General features: G+C 37.7%; 1 protein-coding gene across 1 annotated transcript in view; it reads left to right on the top strand.

The window, feature by feature from the left end:
• Window positions 1–13,719, top strand: part of TMEM131 (transmembrane protein 131) — a 180,455-nt gene that overhangs the window by 137,143 nt on the left and 29,593 nt on the right. Inside the window, exons 20-30 of the mRNA XM_074965351.1 lie at window positions 2–154; window positions 299–374; window positions 469–586; window positions 3,757–3,895; window positions 4,033–4,142; window positions 4,620–4,686; window positions 6,318–6,469; window positions 7,123–7,265; window positions 8,540–8,726; window positions 10,027–10,212; window positions 13,300–13,458. Coding sequence (XP_074821452.1) covers window positions 2–154; window positions 299–374; window positions 469–586; window positions 3,757–3,895; window positions 4,033–4,142; window positions 4,620–4,686; window positions 6,318–6,469; window positions 7,123–7,265; window positions 8,540–8,726; window positions 10,027–10,212; window positions 13,300–13,458 — 1,490 coding nt within the window. The remainder of the gene's footprint in view (window position 1; window positions 155–298; window positions 375–468; window positions 587–3,756; window positions 3,896–4,032; window positions 4,143–4,619; window positions 4,687–6,317; window positions 6,470–7,122; window positions 7,266–8,539; window positions 8,727–10,026; window positions 10,213–13,299; window positions 13,459–13,719) is intronic.

Here is a 13,719-nt window from a genome sequence, read left to right as displayed (position 1 = left end):
GGGGAAAATAGTTCATCAGAGTTTAAATATTATGAATTCCTTCTCTCAGAAGGTGAAAATACAATATGTACGTTCTCTGTCCGAAGATGTGCGGTTTTATTACAAGAGATTAAGGAGCAATAAAGAAGATTTAGAGCCAGGAAAAAAATCAAAGGTTGGAGAGTTTTGTGTATTAGTACTAATAGGCAGTTTTTCTTTAAACGTAACACATTGATAATTTTGCAGTTATTGGGAATTTATTTTCTCTATTTTAGTCAGAGATGCTTGCTTCATCTAGTTGTTCTTGTACTTTTTGCAGATAGCAAATATTTATTTTGATCCTGGTTTACAGTGTGGGAATCACTGTTATGTGGGATTGCCTTTCCTATCTAAATGTAAGTAATTTTCATTTTTGCAATTAAAATCTCAAATTATTTTCCCCCCATTGATATTGAAGTGTTGTATAAAAGTATGGTTTTTGTTTTTTAGCTGAACCTAAAGTTCAGCACAGCTTAACGATGCAAGAAGATGCATGGGATTCTGATTGGGATTTGCATGAGAACTTGTTCAGAGTGTGGGCAGGAATCCGAGAGAACTCAGGTCATAGGTGAGTGTATATTTTCCCTGTCCCCTATGAATCACTTGATTCTTTTTGTTTTGTGTTGCATGTTTACAGTATTGAATTCTTGTGTTGCCAGAGAAGGGCAAGGAATAGTTGCTAGGTTTGCTATTCTAAAAGGGTTTGAAGGGGGGAAAATGACATTTTTCTCAAGGTGCTATGTTTGGCTTAGGTCAGTGGTTATCAAACTTTTTTTTTTTTTTTTTCCTGTGGACCACTTGAAAATGCTGAGGGTCTCAGCGGACCACTTAATGAACTTTCCAAATGTTGTTGATACCGTTAGCGATCTATTGTAAAGCACTCTGGATAAAAGCGCTATATAAAAATAACTTAATCATTCATGTTTTTTTGTTCTACAAATAAAAGCACACAACTCATATTTTAATGTCAGTTGTCTTACCTTTCTAACGCGATGGATGTGCGCTCTCTCCCCTGCCATGGCAGCCCCTGAACTGGAGCTGGGAAGGATGGGGGGGTCTCTCCCTCTCTCCCCTGCCGTGGCAGCCCCCAAGCTGAGGCTGGGAAGGGCTTTCCCCGGCAGCCGCAGCCCTGGAGCTGAGGAAGGTCACCTCTTTCTCTTGCTGCCACAGCCCTGTGCATCCCAAATTCACCCCATCCCCTCTTTTCACCCCCACTGCCCCCTCCCACCTATCCCCTATTGCACCCCCAAAGCCACGACCTCACCTTACATGTGCGTCTTCTCCAGGGTCCAGGCACCTAATTAGTGGAGTCATGCCTGCCCGGCTCCACTAATTAGGTGGGTTGCCCTTCATTCTCTCGTGTGCGGCCGCCCAGGCGTGCACCTTAGAGGGAACTATCCACATACCACCTGAATGGAGCTTGCGGACCACTGGTGGTACACGGACCACAGTTTGAGAACTTCTGGCTTAGGTAAATCAGCTAGTGTGCATTTATAGTTGAGCACCTTTCTTTGTAAACTAGAAGGCTAAAAGAAACCCCAGCTTGCAAAGTATTCGTAAAATGTGTGGTATTGCTTGTGCAAAATAGCTGCTGTGTAAAGCTGCTGTACTCCTGTTTACCTAGATTGTCTCCTTTTGCCGCTGTACTGAGTGCTACTTTTCAGTGATGAATAAAGTAATCCCTTAGTTTTGTGTAAAGTATTTTGGGATACTTTTTTGAAAGGTGTTATATGGAGCATGACGATGATGACTAAAAACCTATTCAAACTAATGCCTAAGAAGTTGAACTGTTGTGTGGTGCTACTGTGCTCTGTTAAAAGCATCTGCTATATTTCATGCATGAAGTGGCTGCTTTTCAATGGTGGATAATATGTTCAATGTCTCAGAAGGGTATTGTGTGGATTAGTTAATGTTGGCAAAGTGCTTTAGAGATCCTATTTATTATGATGATATCCATTTTAACTTGGATTTTATTAATGTTGTAGACTTTGTGAAAACACAAGAAGACTTTACATAAGTAATGAAATATTGCAATAGAAATATATCAACAGCATAACCAAAGTGCCTGGCACATCCCTCAGAAAGCACAACAGTAACTCTTAATTTCGGGGAATTCTGACAGGGTCATATTTCCCTTCCTTTATCTGCTTTTTGCAATTTACAGTAAAGGCTAGAATATTTGAGGAGGAGGGAAAGAAATACAGGAAAACACATTTCCAAATAGTTACATGATACAGTGAATGTGTAAAACCCTCTAAATTCACTTAAAGAAACAAATAATACAGAGAAACTTTAAACAAAGAATTGGGCACGCTCGGTCTGAATACTGGACAGACCTGACTCTGGTACTAAAGCCCAGAGTGGTAGGCCTTGGCTGAAGTGCTTGAGACCTGTTGAACCCTGGCTTTTTGTCCATATCTCTAGTACTCCCACCTGTCTACTGAATCTCCACACCAGCTAGTAAGTTTTATTTGGATATTGGGCTACTCTGTCCCTTACTGGGTGAGAATCTCTTTGGCCTGGTTTGACTACTCATCACGCTTATCCTTCTGTTCCATTTCCTCCCTAAACTTGTGCTCTGCACCTTTCAGCATGACAGTGGCGCTCAGAAGAGTGAGTGCACTGAGCAGCTGGGCCAGAGGAGGGACCATCACTGAGGCAAGAGGAAAACTGAAGTAGGGATACAGAAAAATTTACCATCTTAGTCCAGTTAGACTAGATGGCTAATGCCCATCTAATGTCCCCTGATGGAGTTACAATTTGATTCCAAATTGAGGGTCTCAAATTGGAATCACATTGCAACTGCATCAGGGGACAAACATGTATCCTCAGTACTACCATCCCTAAACTTTCAAATATCATGACCCAGGCCTCAGTAAATCATGATTTAATTAAATCATGAGGTTTAACATAAATAAATATGAGATTCTTTTCACTTGCTTTCTGGTTTGGACATTTAGGATTCACTTGGGGCAGATTGTCAAGATTTTTCTCTGCAGCCATGGGAGTTAGGAACTCTTTGAGAAAATCTTAACTTTCATTAAAATCCAATTCAGCACCAGATCCCAGAGTCAGAACACCAAATATCCTGAGACTTGTGATAAAATGGTGGGAGTTGGCATTGCTGTAAATTGTTCACTGTGTGTCCTGTATTTATGACATAGACAGACCTTAACACAGTTTGTGAAGCCAGTAGAGCTGGAGCTATACTATCTTGGACTAGTGTTTAAAAACAGCTAATGTATATAGAAGTAACTTTACATATCCACTCATGAGTTTTAATACTATTTGACCCTGTTCACACTGGACAGCCAAACAGTATTAGAAAAGGATTCACCAGTAGCTGTTTACTCTAACTCCCTTTTTGCACCACTGTAGTCAGAGCCTTAGTCATGGTCTCACTACCATAAAACACCTTCGTAACAAAAGAATACTCTGGTAATTGAAGGAGGCATGGGAGGAACAAAACAAGAAAGCATAGAATATTCTGCAAAGGTGTGACAACACAGACAGTGTGGTTGTGTTGTCCTTTTGTGCTTTCCTTTTCTTATAACTAAAATAGCGGTAGTACAAGTAAAGATCAAATATTTTACAAAAGTAAAAATATATTGAAGAATGGTGCATTCTACAATAATTATACATTTTCTAGAGTGCATGGAAAGTTAACAAAATGTTGTTTGTTAGGCTATCGACATTCCATTATCACAAGGTGGATTTATTAACTTTTTCCCCCCCTAGATTGAGTGCCATGTTTGAAGTGGACACAGATCTCCAGAAGGATGTAATATTGAAAATCACAGCCGAACTGGCCTGGCCATCCATACTCAGTTCACCACGCCATTTAAATTTCCCACTTACCAATACCAACAGCTCATCAGTAAGTGTGTGTGTTAATAGGATCATTTTACACTGACACAGCATAGTTTGAAATAGGTCTTTATATTTGGAAAAGTTTCACTATATTCACAATTAATATGAATGTAAATGCTTGTCAAATTGTTACGTTTGTATTAGGAGGAAGAAATTCTTCTAGAAAACCCAGCAGATGTTCCTGTCTATGTTCAATTCCTTCCTTTAGCTCTGTATTCCAACCCATCATCTTTTGTAGACAAATTAATAGAGCGGTAAGTATTGTTTGGAATATTTAAACTCCTTGCTTTGGTACCAAATGTGCTGCTTGCAGGGAGGTGGGGGGAATCAGTGCAGTATTTATCAACAGCGGCAGTGTTGTAGAGAGAATTCAGAGCTTTAGTATAAATGGGAAATGAAAAGGTAAAGAAACTTTAGTACACTTCCATTGCCAGCCATCAGTTTGGGGCAAAGCTGGTGAGCTAAACAAATGCTTCAGATTTTCCTCTTTGGAAAGCAAAGTGGAGAAGGGAGAGACCAAGCAAAATAAGAAAAATGAATGGCCATTTTATCTGTGTAGTCTTCATTACAGTCATCTTAATATAAATCCTGTACTTTTGGTTAGTGTTGAAATCCATAAAATATTTGAAAGTGTTATAAAGGCCATATTGTCAATTATGTAAATTTCATAAATACCTGTACATCTTTTCTCGCTGTAATATAGTTTGGTAAGAAGTATGTTTATATTTTAGGTTTAACTTGAGTAAGCCAACAAATTTCAATTTGAGGACACTAGAATTCCAGGTTTCCAGAAACTCTGTAAGTATTTCAAAACACTTTCTTCTTTTCTAATGTTTTTACATAGCCACACAAATACTGTATAATAAAAATACAGCCATAGAGTCTTCAAAGTTATTAATGCCATCTGATGTTTGTTGGATATGTTAACGGAAATTGCAGAGCAGTTTTCCTGCAAGTCTAGTGTGTAATTCAAATTTAACTTTTTTCCCGTATGTTTGTTCTTTTATATAATTATAGAACTTAAAGATGAAAAATATCTGTTGACTTATTTTATTCACCCCCTTACTGATATACAAGTATTCCCTACAGTATATTCTTGGATGCTAGTTTTAAATATCCAGGTGGTGGGGCATCTGTCACTTCACTTTTCATTCAGAATTTTTTGACAGTCTAAATTTTACTTGTGATCCCCCTAAGCAGATGTTCTCCTCAAATGTATAAACACTTATTCTTTTCCCTCCAGTTAGTCAGTTTTTAGCTCAGCTATACCTAGTTACTTATTTCAGGGGTTCTCAACCTTTTTCTTTCTGAGATCCCCACAACATGCTATAAAATCTCCATGGCCCACCTGTGCCACAACAACTGTTTTTCTGCATATAAAGAAACAGAGACAGCCTTAGGGAGGCGCAAGCAGGGCAATCGCCCAGGACTCCACACCACAAAGGGTCTTGCAAAGCTAAGGTGCTTAGGCTTCAGCTTTAGCCCTGGATGGCGGGACTCAGGGCCCTGGGCTTCAGCCCACATGCGGTGGGCTTCAGCTTTCTGCCCTGGGCCTCAGCAAGTCTAATGCCAACCCTGCTCGGCGGGCCCCCTGAAACCTGCTTGTGGTCCCCCAGGGGACCCGGACCCCTGGTGAGAATCACTGACTTATTTTAGTATCGTCTCATAAATCAGTGCTTTCTTACAGTAAGATCAAGATCAGGAAAAGGTCACTGGAGAAATTTTTAGAAATTTTAGATTTGCGTTCTCCTTTTACATTGGTAATACTTAGCCTGACTACCTCAAAGTGTGTTCTGAAGATTTAATAATTGTAGAGCACTTTGAAGATGTGAAGCACTATGTAATTGCAAAGTAGTAATATTAGCGTTAGAGATGCACATGAAACAACCCTCTGAATACCCTGTCCTCTGAGGGTTTTAAGAAACTAGGTGACTATTTTGTAGCTCAGATTGCTCGTGGTGAATAATCCAGTTGCACCGCTTTGAAGTTGGTAATAAATGCAGGATTTTTTGTGCTGTAGATCTTTTGTTTTTCTGTTAAAGGCTATGGTAGCTTAAAAATTAAAAATAACTAGTGTTGCATATCAACTGGTGGCAGAATAGCAGCTGCAACCTGTTGTTTTTGCCTGATCAAACTCTCATTGACTTAAGACTATTTGTATTTTACCAATTACTTGAAGGGAAATTCCTGTTCGTGGTGGACAGTCTCGTGAATAAATGTTTGTGTGTGTTTTTTAAAAAAAACAAAACTTTTTTTTCTGTTAGAGAATTAGAAGACTTTAACTAGGCTAATTAAGTATTTAAACAACTTCATCAGGAAGCACCTTTTGATATGAGAATTTTTTAGAAAATATAGTTTGTATGTACTCAGTGGAATCTATGCAAAATTCCCTATTTTTAAAAGTGGTTTTTATTTTTCATTGTCTTAAGGTTCAGCCATTGCAGAGCACTACAGGATTTTCAGAGGGTCTATCTCGACATTTGGTTCTAAACATAGTTTTAAAGCCTGGAGAGAGAAAATCTGTCAAAGTAAAATTTACTCCAGTTCTTAATAAGACTGTTTCATCATTAATTATCATCAGGTATGGTAGGTCTCTGAATTGGGTTTGAGTTAATGAGGTTCTTATTTATGTGTAGGTTACACATTTGACCACTTGTGACCAATAAGTTGTCCCATTGTTTCAAGATTAATTGTGGAATCTCCAGGATTTGGAATGATGGATTTAGTTTGTATACATTACACTATGATTTACAGTGGTCAAAGGCATTCAGTTCATATCTTCTAATATTCATGTATTACCAATATGCTTTCTATATTAAGAAGTTTAAATTCTTTTCAAGTTCATCTATACTTCTTGTATTGAAAGTAGGGACTGGTCAAACATTATTTTCCTTAAATATTCTTTCTGTGAGAAGTCAAGAGTTTAAATAAGTGTGTTTACTGTTTGAAAGAAGCATGTAGGAGCTTTGCAGTTCTAAGTGTTAATGATAAAATTTTATTATAACTAAATCACAAGTTTCTTCACTAAAGTTTAGTATGCTTTGTGTAGGTTACTGCAGCCCCTAACCTGCAAATGCCTATGCATGGGAATTGTGAGTGAGATTACTCATATACATAAGACAGTTCTAGGATTGGGATGTAATGTAATATAGTTTGTGAACAAGTTTGTCGGAGCAGTGGAGTGCATATTTATTTTGCTAAATGTTTCTTCTTTCCCCTATTCTCTTTATACAGAAATAATTTGACTGTAATAGATGCTATAATGGTACAAGGCCAAGGAACAACTGAAAGCCTGAGGGTTGCAGGCAAGCCTCCGGGTCCAGGAAGTTCATTACGTTTTAAGATCACTGAAACATTATTAAAAGACTGTTCAGAAAGTGAGTATTTTATGAAGACCTATTACACTGAACAGAAAATCTCATGACATCTGATGTACACAACTACGAATATCTGCAGTAACTAGAAAATATCACTTTTTCTTGTTTTATAATGCCTAGATTAAATGAATCTCTAAAAATATGTAAAATGTGTGAACTCATGGTTCATGTACCATGAAAAATATCGTATTTCAATATACAAGCAATATTTCTGGGCAAAAATTTTTATTTTCATAATGTCTTGGGCATTTTGTCATTGTAAACAAATTAATTAAAAACTGTAAACATACAGAGGAAGGTCTGTCTAATGTTACTTTTATCTGTCTTCACTCTTTTGCTCTTCAAAATTGAGGTTATATAGCCACTAGTATCCATCACCTTAAACTAAAGTAACAGAAAACCCACTACAATGGCCCTGGTTCTCTCAGTCTGAGAATAGGTGAACCAAAGAAGCAACCAGCCCTCTGTCTTCCCAAATCCTTTAGCAGCCCTCAACACTAACAGCTTGGGGGGGGGGGGGGGCAGGGAAGGGAGAGGATACAGGAATTGGGGCTGAAGAACTAGTCAAGAAGATTTGACCTTCAGCCTTTGCCAGAGATCCATGGTATTTCTTCATGGATGGTCAGACAAATCCTTCTCCATTGAGTGATGTGTGGAAAACTGAGTTGAAGTTGAAAACTCAGATCCTACCTCTGAACATATGCCTCACATTGGTTTTCCATATTCCTTTTAACAATGCTGACTTCAATGTCTTTGACGTCATCCATGAGCTTTATTTTCAGGATAGAAAAGAATTTAGTGTTAGAGTACAGATAATACTACACATGCTATCTGAAAGTAATGTTTGCAACGTTCAGTTAAATGCTGCTAGTAGAGAAACTGTGTACAGAAGCAGAGTATACACAGTGATGGAACAGTAACTTACACTACTACACAATTGGGGTGGGGGCGGGTTTTTTATAAGCAATATTAGTCTCAATAGCTTTCTCCAGGTTTTTTGTGAGGGAATCGAATGCTCTGGAATTGGACAGAAACCATTCTACTTGACAGCCATCTGACACTGCTTGCAGAGACCTCTGTTTTAACATCTTGTCCAAAGGTCAGCACTTAAACCATCCACCACTTCCCTGACACATGTATTTCCTAGTGTCACTGTTGGGCTTAAAGTGAGAATGGTACTAACAGAACTTTGCAAGCATTTTTTGTAGATAATGAATTTACTGCACTGTACTGGCTTAACACAGTCCTAATTGCTTTGTTCTATATCTTTTTAGAAATGAAATTAAAAGAACCAAATTTCACACTGAAAAGAACATTCAAAGTGGAGAACACAGGGCAGCTTCAGATTAATGTGAAGTCCATGGAAATCAGTGGATATACATGTGAAGGATATGGATTTAAAGTTGTTAACTGTCAAGAGTTTGCACTAAGTGCTAATGCCTCTAAAGACATTGTCATATTGTAAGTACATTGTTGTTGAAGAGTGAGGCCATTTCCTCATGTAGATCATTTGAGAATAGTCTTACATTAGAAAATGTGTGTACAAAGCTTTACTCAGTAAGAAATTGGTGTTGGTTATATCCTTTTTTTTTCTCATTTAAACTTTGAGTTGCTTAATTTTCTTCTGTACAAACAAAGATTGTGAAGCTTCCTTTCCTTTCTAAAAGTGGAACAAACTGTTTGCAAGAACTTATTAAAGAGATTTCACAGCTGAGTACAGTGTTGTATTTACTGGATGGTGATGAAACAATTTGCTGTAAACTTGGAATTGTATAAACAGATGCATATTAAGACAACTTCATGCAGGATCTCATAGAATATAGACATAGATTAACATATCCTTTTGGTTAATTGTGGTGTGTACTGAAAATGATCCATTTCTGTATTATGAGTGCTCCTATCATAACATACAGCATTTTAACCCTGCGGGCTTTGTGTATGCTGCACTGACTAAAATTTTAGTGGGTGTTTTTAATCAAGAATTGGCTACAGAAAGGACTCTTTGCTCCAAAAATGATCTTTGGGCCCTGATTGTATTTAATGCTTCTTTTGTATACTAATTGATTAGCCTTTACTAAAAATTCATAGAATTTAAAACAGTAAAGGAGCACTCTAATTAACTAGTCTGGCCTGCTGCATAACACAGGCCATAGAATTTCACCCATTAATACCTGCATCAAGCTCAACCATTAGTGATGAGACTGCAGCATAGCTTTCTAGAAAGATATTCAGTCTTGACTTGAAGATGAAGTGACGAACTTTCCACTTTTCTTGGTAATCTGTTTCATTGCTTAATGACTGTCACTCTTAAATTTTGCATTTTTTGCATAATTTTAGTTTGATTTTTTTTCTTAAAGGAAAAAAAAGGGGTCCAAATTTAATTCCAGCCATTGTATCTAGTTGGCTTAATCTGCTAGATAAAACTGCCCTCTGGTATTGGCTTAATTCTAGGCTTTAATCTTCCCTCTTATTGAATATGTTCTTTCTGTGTATGTACTTAAGAGACAATGACATAAGTCTCTAAGTTACTTGAATAATATCCATAGGTACTATTTGGCTAAGGTGTATGGGAGACTAATGATCATCCCACTGGTTCAGTCAGTTTCAGCAAACCTCTCCAAATTACAGTCATTGCAGTCGCTATTATCTTTTTAAAATATGAAAAGGATGAATAATGCAAATTATTTAGAACTTAAAACTGTCATACTGGACTTAGTCTTAAAATATGGACAGCTGTAACAATCTGCATTTACTTTTTCAGGTTTACACCAGATTTCACTGCTTCCAGAGTCATTCGTGAACTGAAATTCATTACAGCAGGAGGCTCTGAATTTATATTTGTATTGAATGCATCTCTTCCATATCATATGTTAGCAACATGTGCAGAAGCCCTGCCCAGACCGAATTGGGAGCTGGCACTGTACATAATCATCTCAGGAATAATGAGGTATGAGTTGCTTGTACCTGCATAATGTACGTGGAGTTGTCTGAGTTTGAATACAAAATACAGAGGGTAGATGCTTAGATTTTAGTATAATTTTAGGATACATTTTGTATACAGTGCAATTGGTAATTGATGTAAAATAACGTATTATGATAAGATGAAGTTAAGAACAAACAGGTGCAAACTACTATGGATTTTGTGCTAACACCATGGTGTTGGGAATTCTAACTTTCTGTGAAAAACAAATGGAAAATACAGTATATATGTTTGCCCAGAACATCTTTGCTAAGATCAAATATTGTACTCCTATTAACCGTGATGATGTGTGATTGTTTATAGCTGTAACTAAGCCAGACTTGAACCAAGTCATGAATTGAGGCAACGTTGTTAAACATGGCTCCTTTTGGAGGTGAGAAGTCACTCTTCCACAGCACTGCCCCTTAGGGAGATATGAAACACTGACTTAGATGAGTTTAGCAGCAAATGCCTTTTGAATGATTTAATTCTGCTGCCACCTTTATACGCGACAGACAACTTGTGATACTAATAATGGAATTTCTGAGAACCTGGAGGACATTGTTGAGTCATATGTAAAACATTTAAAATAGAGTTAGTTAGTGAGGTTACCTAGTAGCATATGAATACACCGGACAACGAAGCACAAAATTTTTCAGAAAATGTTGTTGTGTTTACCATAATAAGAGAGTGTTAGCTTTTGAACTGAAAATGTATTGCACTCTGTAGGCTGAACTGCGCCACCTCAGATTAGTTTGTGAAGTGTGAAGAGATTATAAACAGCGTCATACCTGTTCAGTATTTGTATGGGAGACTTCCCTCTTCACATGCCCAGGATGCTACAAGAAATGGTATTGGTGTTCCAATAAGTGGCTTTTTCCTTCTAATCACTATTGAAATAGTGTCCCAGCATAAGAGATACTGTGATGCTAGACGTCCCTGTGATATATGGTAGCGCTTCAGTCGGATACTGTGAACCTGAATAGTTGTCCTAGTAGTATTTCCTCTGCAGCCCATGGTTAAATATTCATACGTCTTTCATAGTGATACTGGCTCCTAAGCCCAGTTTCGATCTGTGCAAAGGTGTTTGGGTACCCTCATTTGCAGTATTTTGTGGGCAATGAAGAAATGGATAAAGAAGGTGAGGCATTATGGAACAGTTAGTTTATGTACTTTCCAACACTTTGCCTTTTGAGCAGAAGTCTTTATAGTTTTTCTCCCCCTAAATAGTTGCTAAGTACATGCAATCTTAACTTTAGCTTAACAGTCTGTTCACTGGGTAAATAATATAGGGGTCATTGTTCTAACATTTGCCGTTCAAATTGTACAGTTTTCAGGGGATTTTGTATGTGCTTTGAAATGTTTTGTTAGTCTAAGTTACAAAACACTCAGTGTCTCAGCTTGTCTCCTGCTTATAACCACAATGTAAGTACCAATACTCAGTGAAGGAAACATTCTAATGTGACTGCCTTCTAACATCATGGAAGGATCAAGGGGACAAGCTGTAGCCTTAAGTACTACATGTAAATGAACTTGGAGTTATTTGATGATAGCATAACTCATTCACTTCTTTCTTGACAAATTCCCTTGTTATAGTTAGCTTCAAGCAGTGCAGCAGCCGATCAAGACAGCATGCAGCCTTTCAGATGAGACGTAATCCTTCAGGTCCTAACTACTTGTAGTTATTAAAGGTCCTATGACACTTTTTGCTCAGGTGGCTGTGTTAGCCCTAGTGTCCAGATCAAATTCCATTTTAAGTTATTGGTCTGCCTCTCTAAAGTCTCCTTGCATTTCCAGTTGAAGTGGTATTCTTCATCGCCACCTGCCCTAAGCTACTACTATTTTGTGTTGTTTTAGCACTTAACAGCCTCATTGGGGCTCATTTGCTAGGCAGCGTACAAACACGTAGTGAGATAGTCCCTTCCAGGGAGAGCTTACAGTCTAAATAGACAAAACAAAGGATGTAGCGAGAGAGAGAGAGAGGTGCACACAGAGGTGAAGTAAGTTGCTCAAGATCACAGCTCAGATTAGTGGCAAAGCTGGGTGTAGAACCTGGGTCTCCTGACTTTCAGGCCAGTACCTCTTCCATTTCTTAACATATTCCTTATATTGTAGTTACAAACAGAAATGAAAATAAATTTGTTTTGCAGTTTTACTGTATTGAAACACTACTGACTGAGTATAACTAAAATATCAACAGTAAAACTGTAAAAATAAGAATTGAATGATGGAAATACGGGAACAGAAGAGAACTCGTTTTTTTTTAACTCGCGCAACTGTGTGTTATATAAATGCACAAATGCACTCTTTTTTTCTCTCAGTACAATCACTTGCTATGTGTATTCAATAGTACTTTTAGTCTGCACACTAAATCTGCTGACAATATTTTAGTCCATCTAGTGTATTTTAATTATTCAACGGCATTTTTACCCAAGAATTAAATTTCTTCAGTTTTCTGTGCATCAAATCAGATTCTAACCTATGCTCCTCCCCTCGTGTCTCTCCCTCTTTTCCCCAGTAACAGTGTGGTTTTGACAGGAAACAGTAGCTAAGGCCAAAATTCTGCCTTCTTAAATAGAGTATTGATGAACTTATCTGGAGATGTTTCCCTGTTTTTGATTAATCTGTTTTTCTTAACTCTTTTATTGCATCTTTGTGTAAAACTTTTCTGTGAATTGGTACTTCATTTCACACAGTGGAAATATCAAGAAGCTGTCAACAATTTGGAAGGAGAAGAGGAGACCATGCTGATTGAAACAAGTTAACTTCTGCTTCAGAAACTTATTTTTTCCATAGCTTTTTGGTTTGGGGATCATGTGTATATCTTGTTTTTCCACTTTAATTGTAACTCCCATAGTAATATGTGTACATCGAGGAGTTAAATAGGTGTGTGTGTCATGCTGGGATTTTTCTCTTTTCAACCACATATAAAATTGCTTTTTGGGTACTGTTCACCTTTTAGCTTTTGATTTGTTGGCAAAAGATGCATTTTCTTTGCCTTGTTAGCGTTCCGCCTCATCAGCCCTAAAACAACGACAAGAAAATTAATGTTTTTTTTACTTCTGTTCCCTATAGTGTACTCTTTCTCTTGGTAATTGGAACAGCCTATTTAGATGCTCAAGGAATTTGGGAGCCATTCAGGAGGCGCCTGTCCTTTGAGGCATCAAACCCTCCCTTTGATATGGGAAGGCCATTTGATCTCAGGAGAATAGTTGGAATTTCATCTGACGGAAAGTAAGTACACACATATGAATAAGGCCACTTGGAAAGGAACATTTCTCCTAGTACAGGAGACTAATCAAGGTCACCCTCCTAACAAAAGGGACTGGTAATGCAGCAATAACTTAAGAGGGCATCCAAATAGTGTGGGGAGGATGGAGGAATTCCTACTTTTTTGTGAAAATAAACATAGTAAATTACATACTACCTGTTAGAAAAACAGAAAGTGTATAATGCAACAGACTGGGGCAAAAGTGACTCTGCTTAAGGCTCTCT

This window comes from Natator depressus, chromosome 1, assembly GCF_965152275.1.
Source record: "Natator depressus isolate rNatDep1 chromosome 1, rNatDep2.hap1, whole genome shotgun sequence".
In the NCBI taxonomy this organism is placed as follows: domain Eukaryota; kingdom Metazoa; phylum Chordata; order Testudines; family Cheloniidae; genus Natator; species Natator depressus.
The sequence above is the reverse complement of the archived record's forward strand: the minus strand, read 5'-3'. Positions and strand labels throughout refer to the sequence as shown.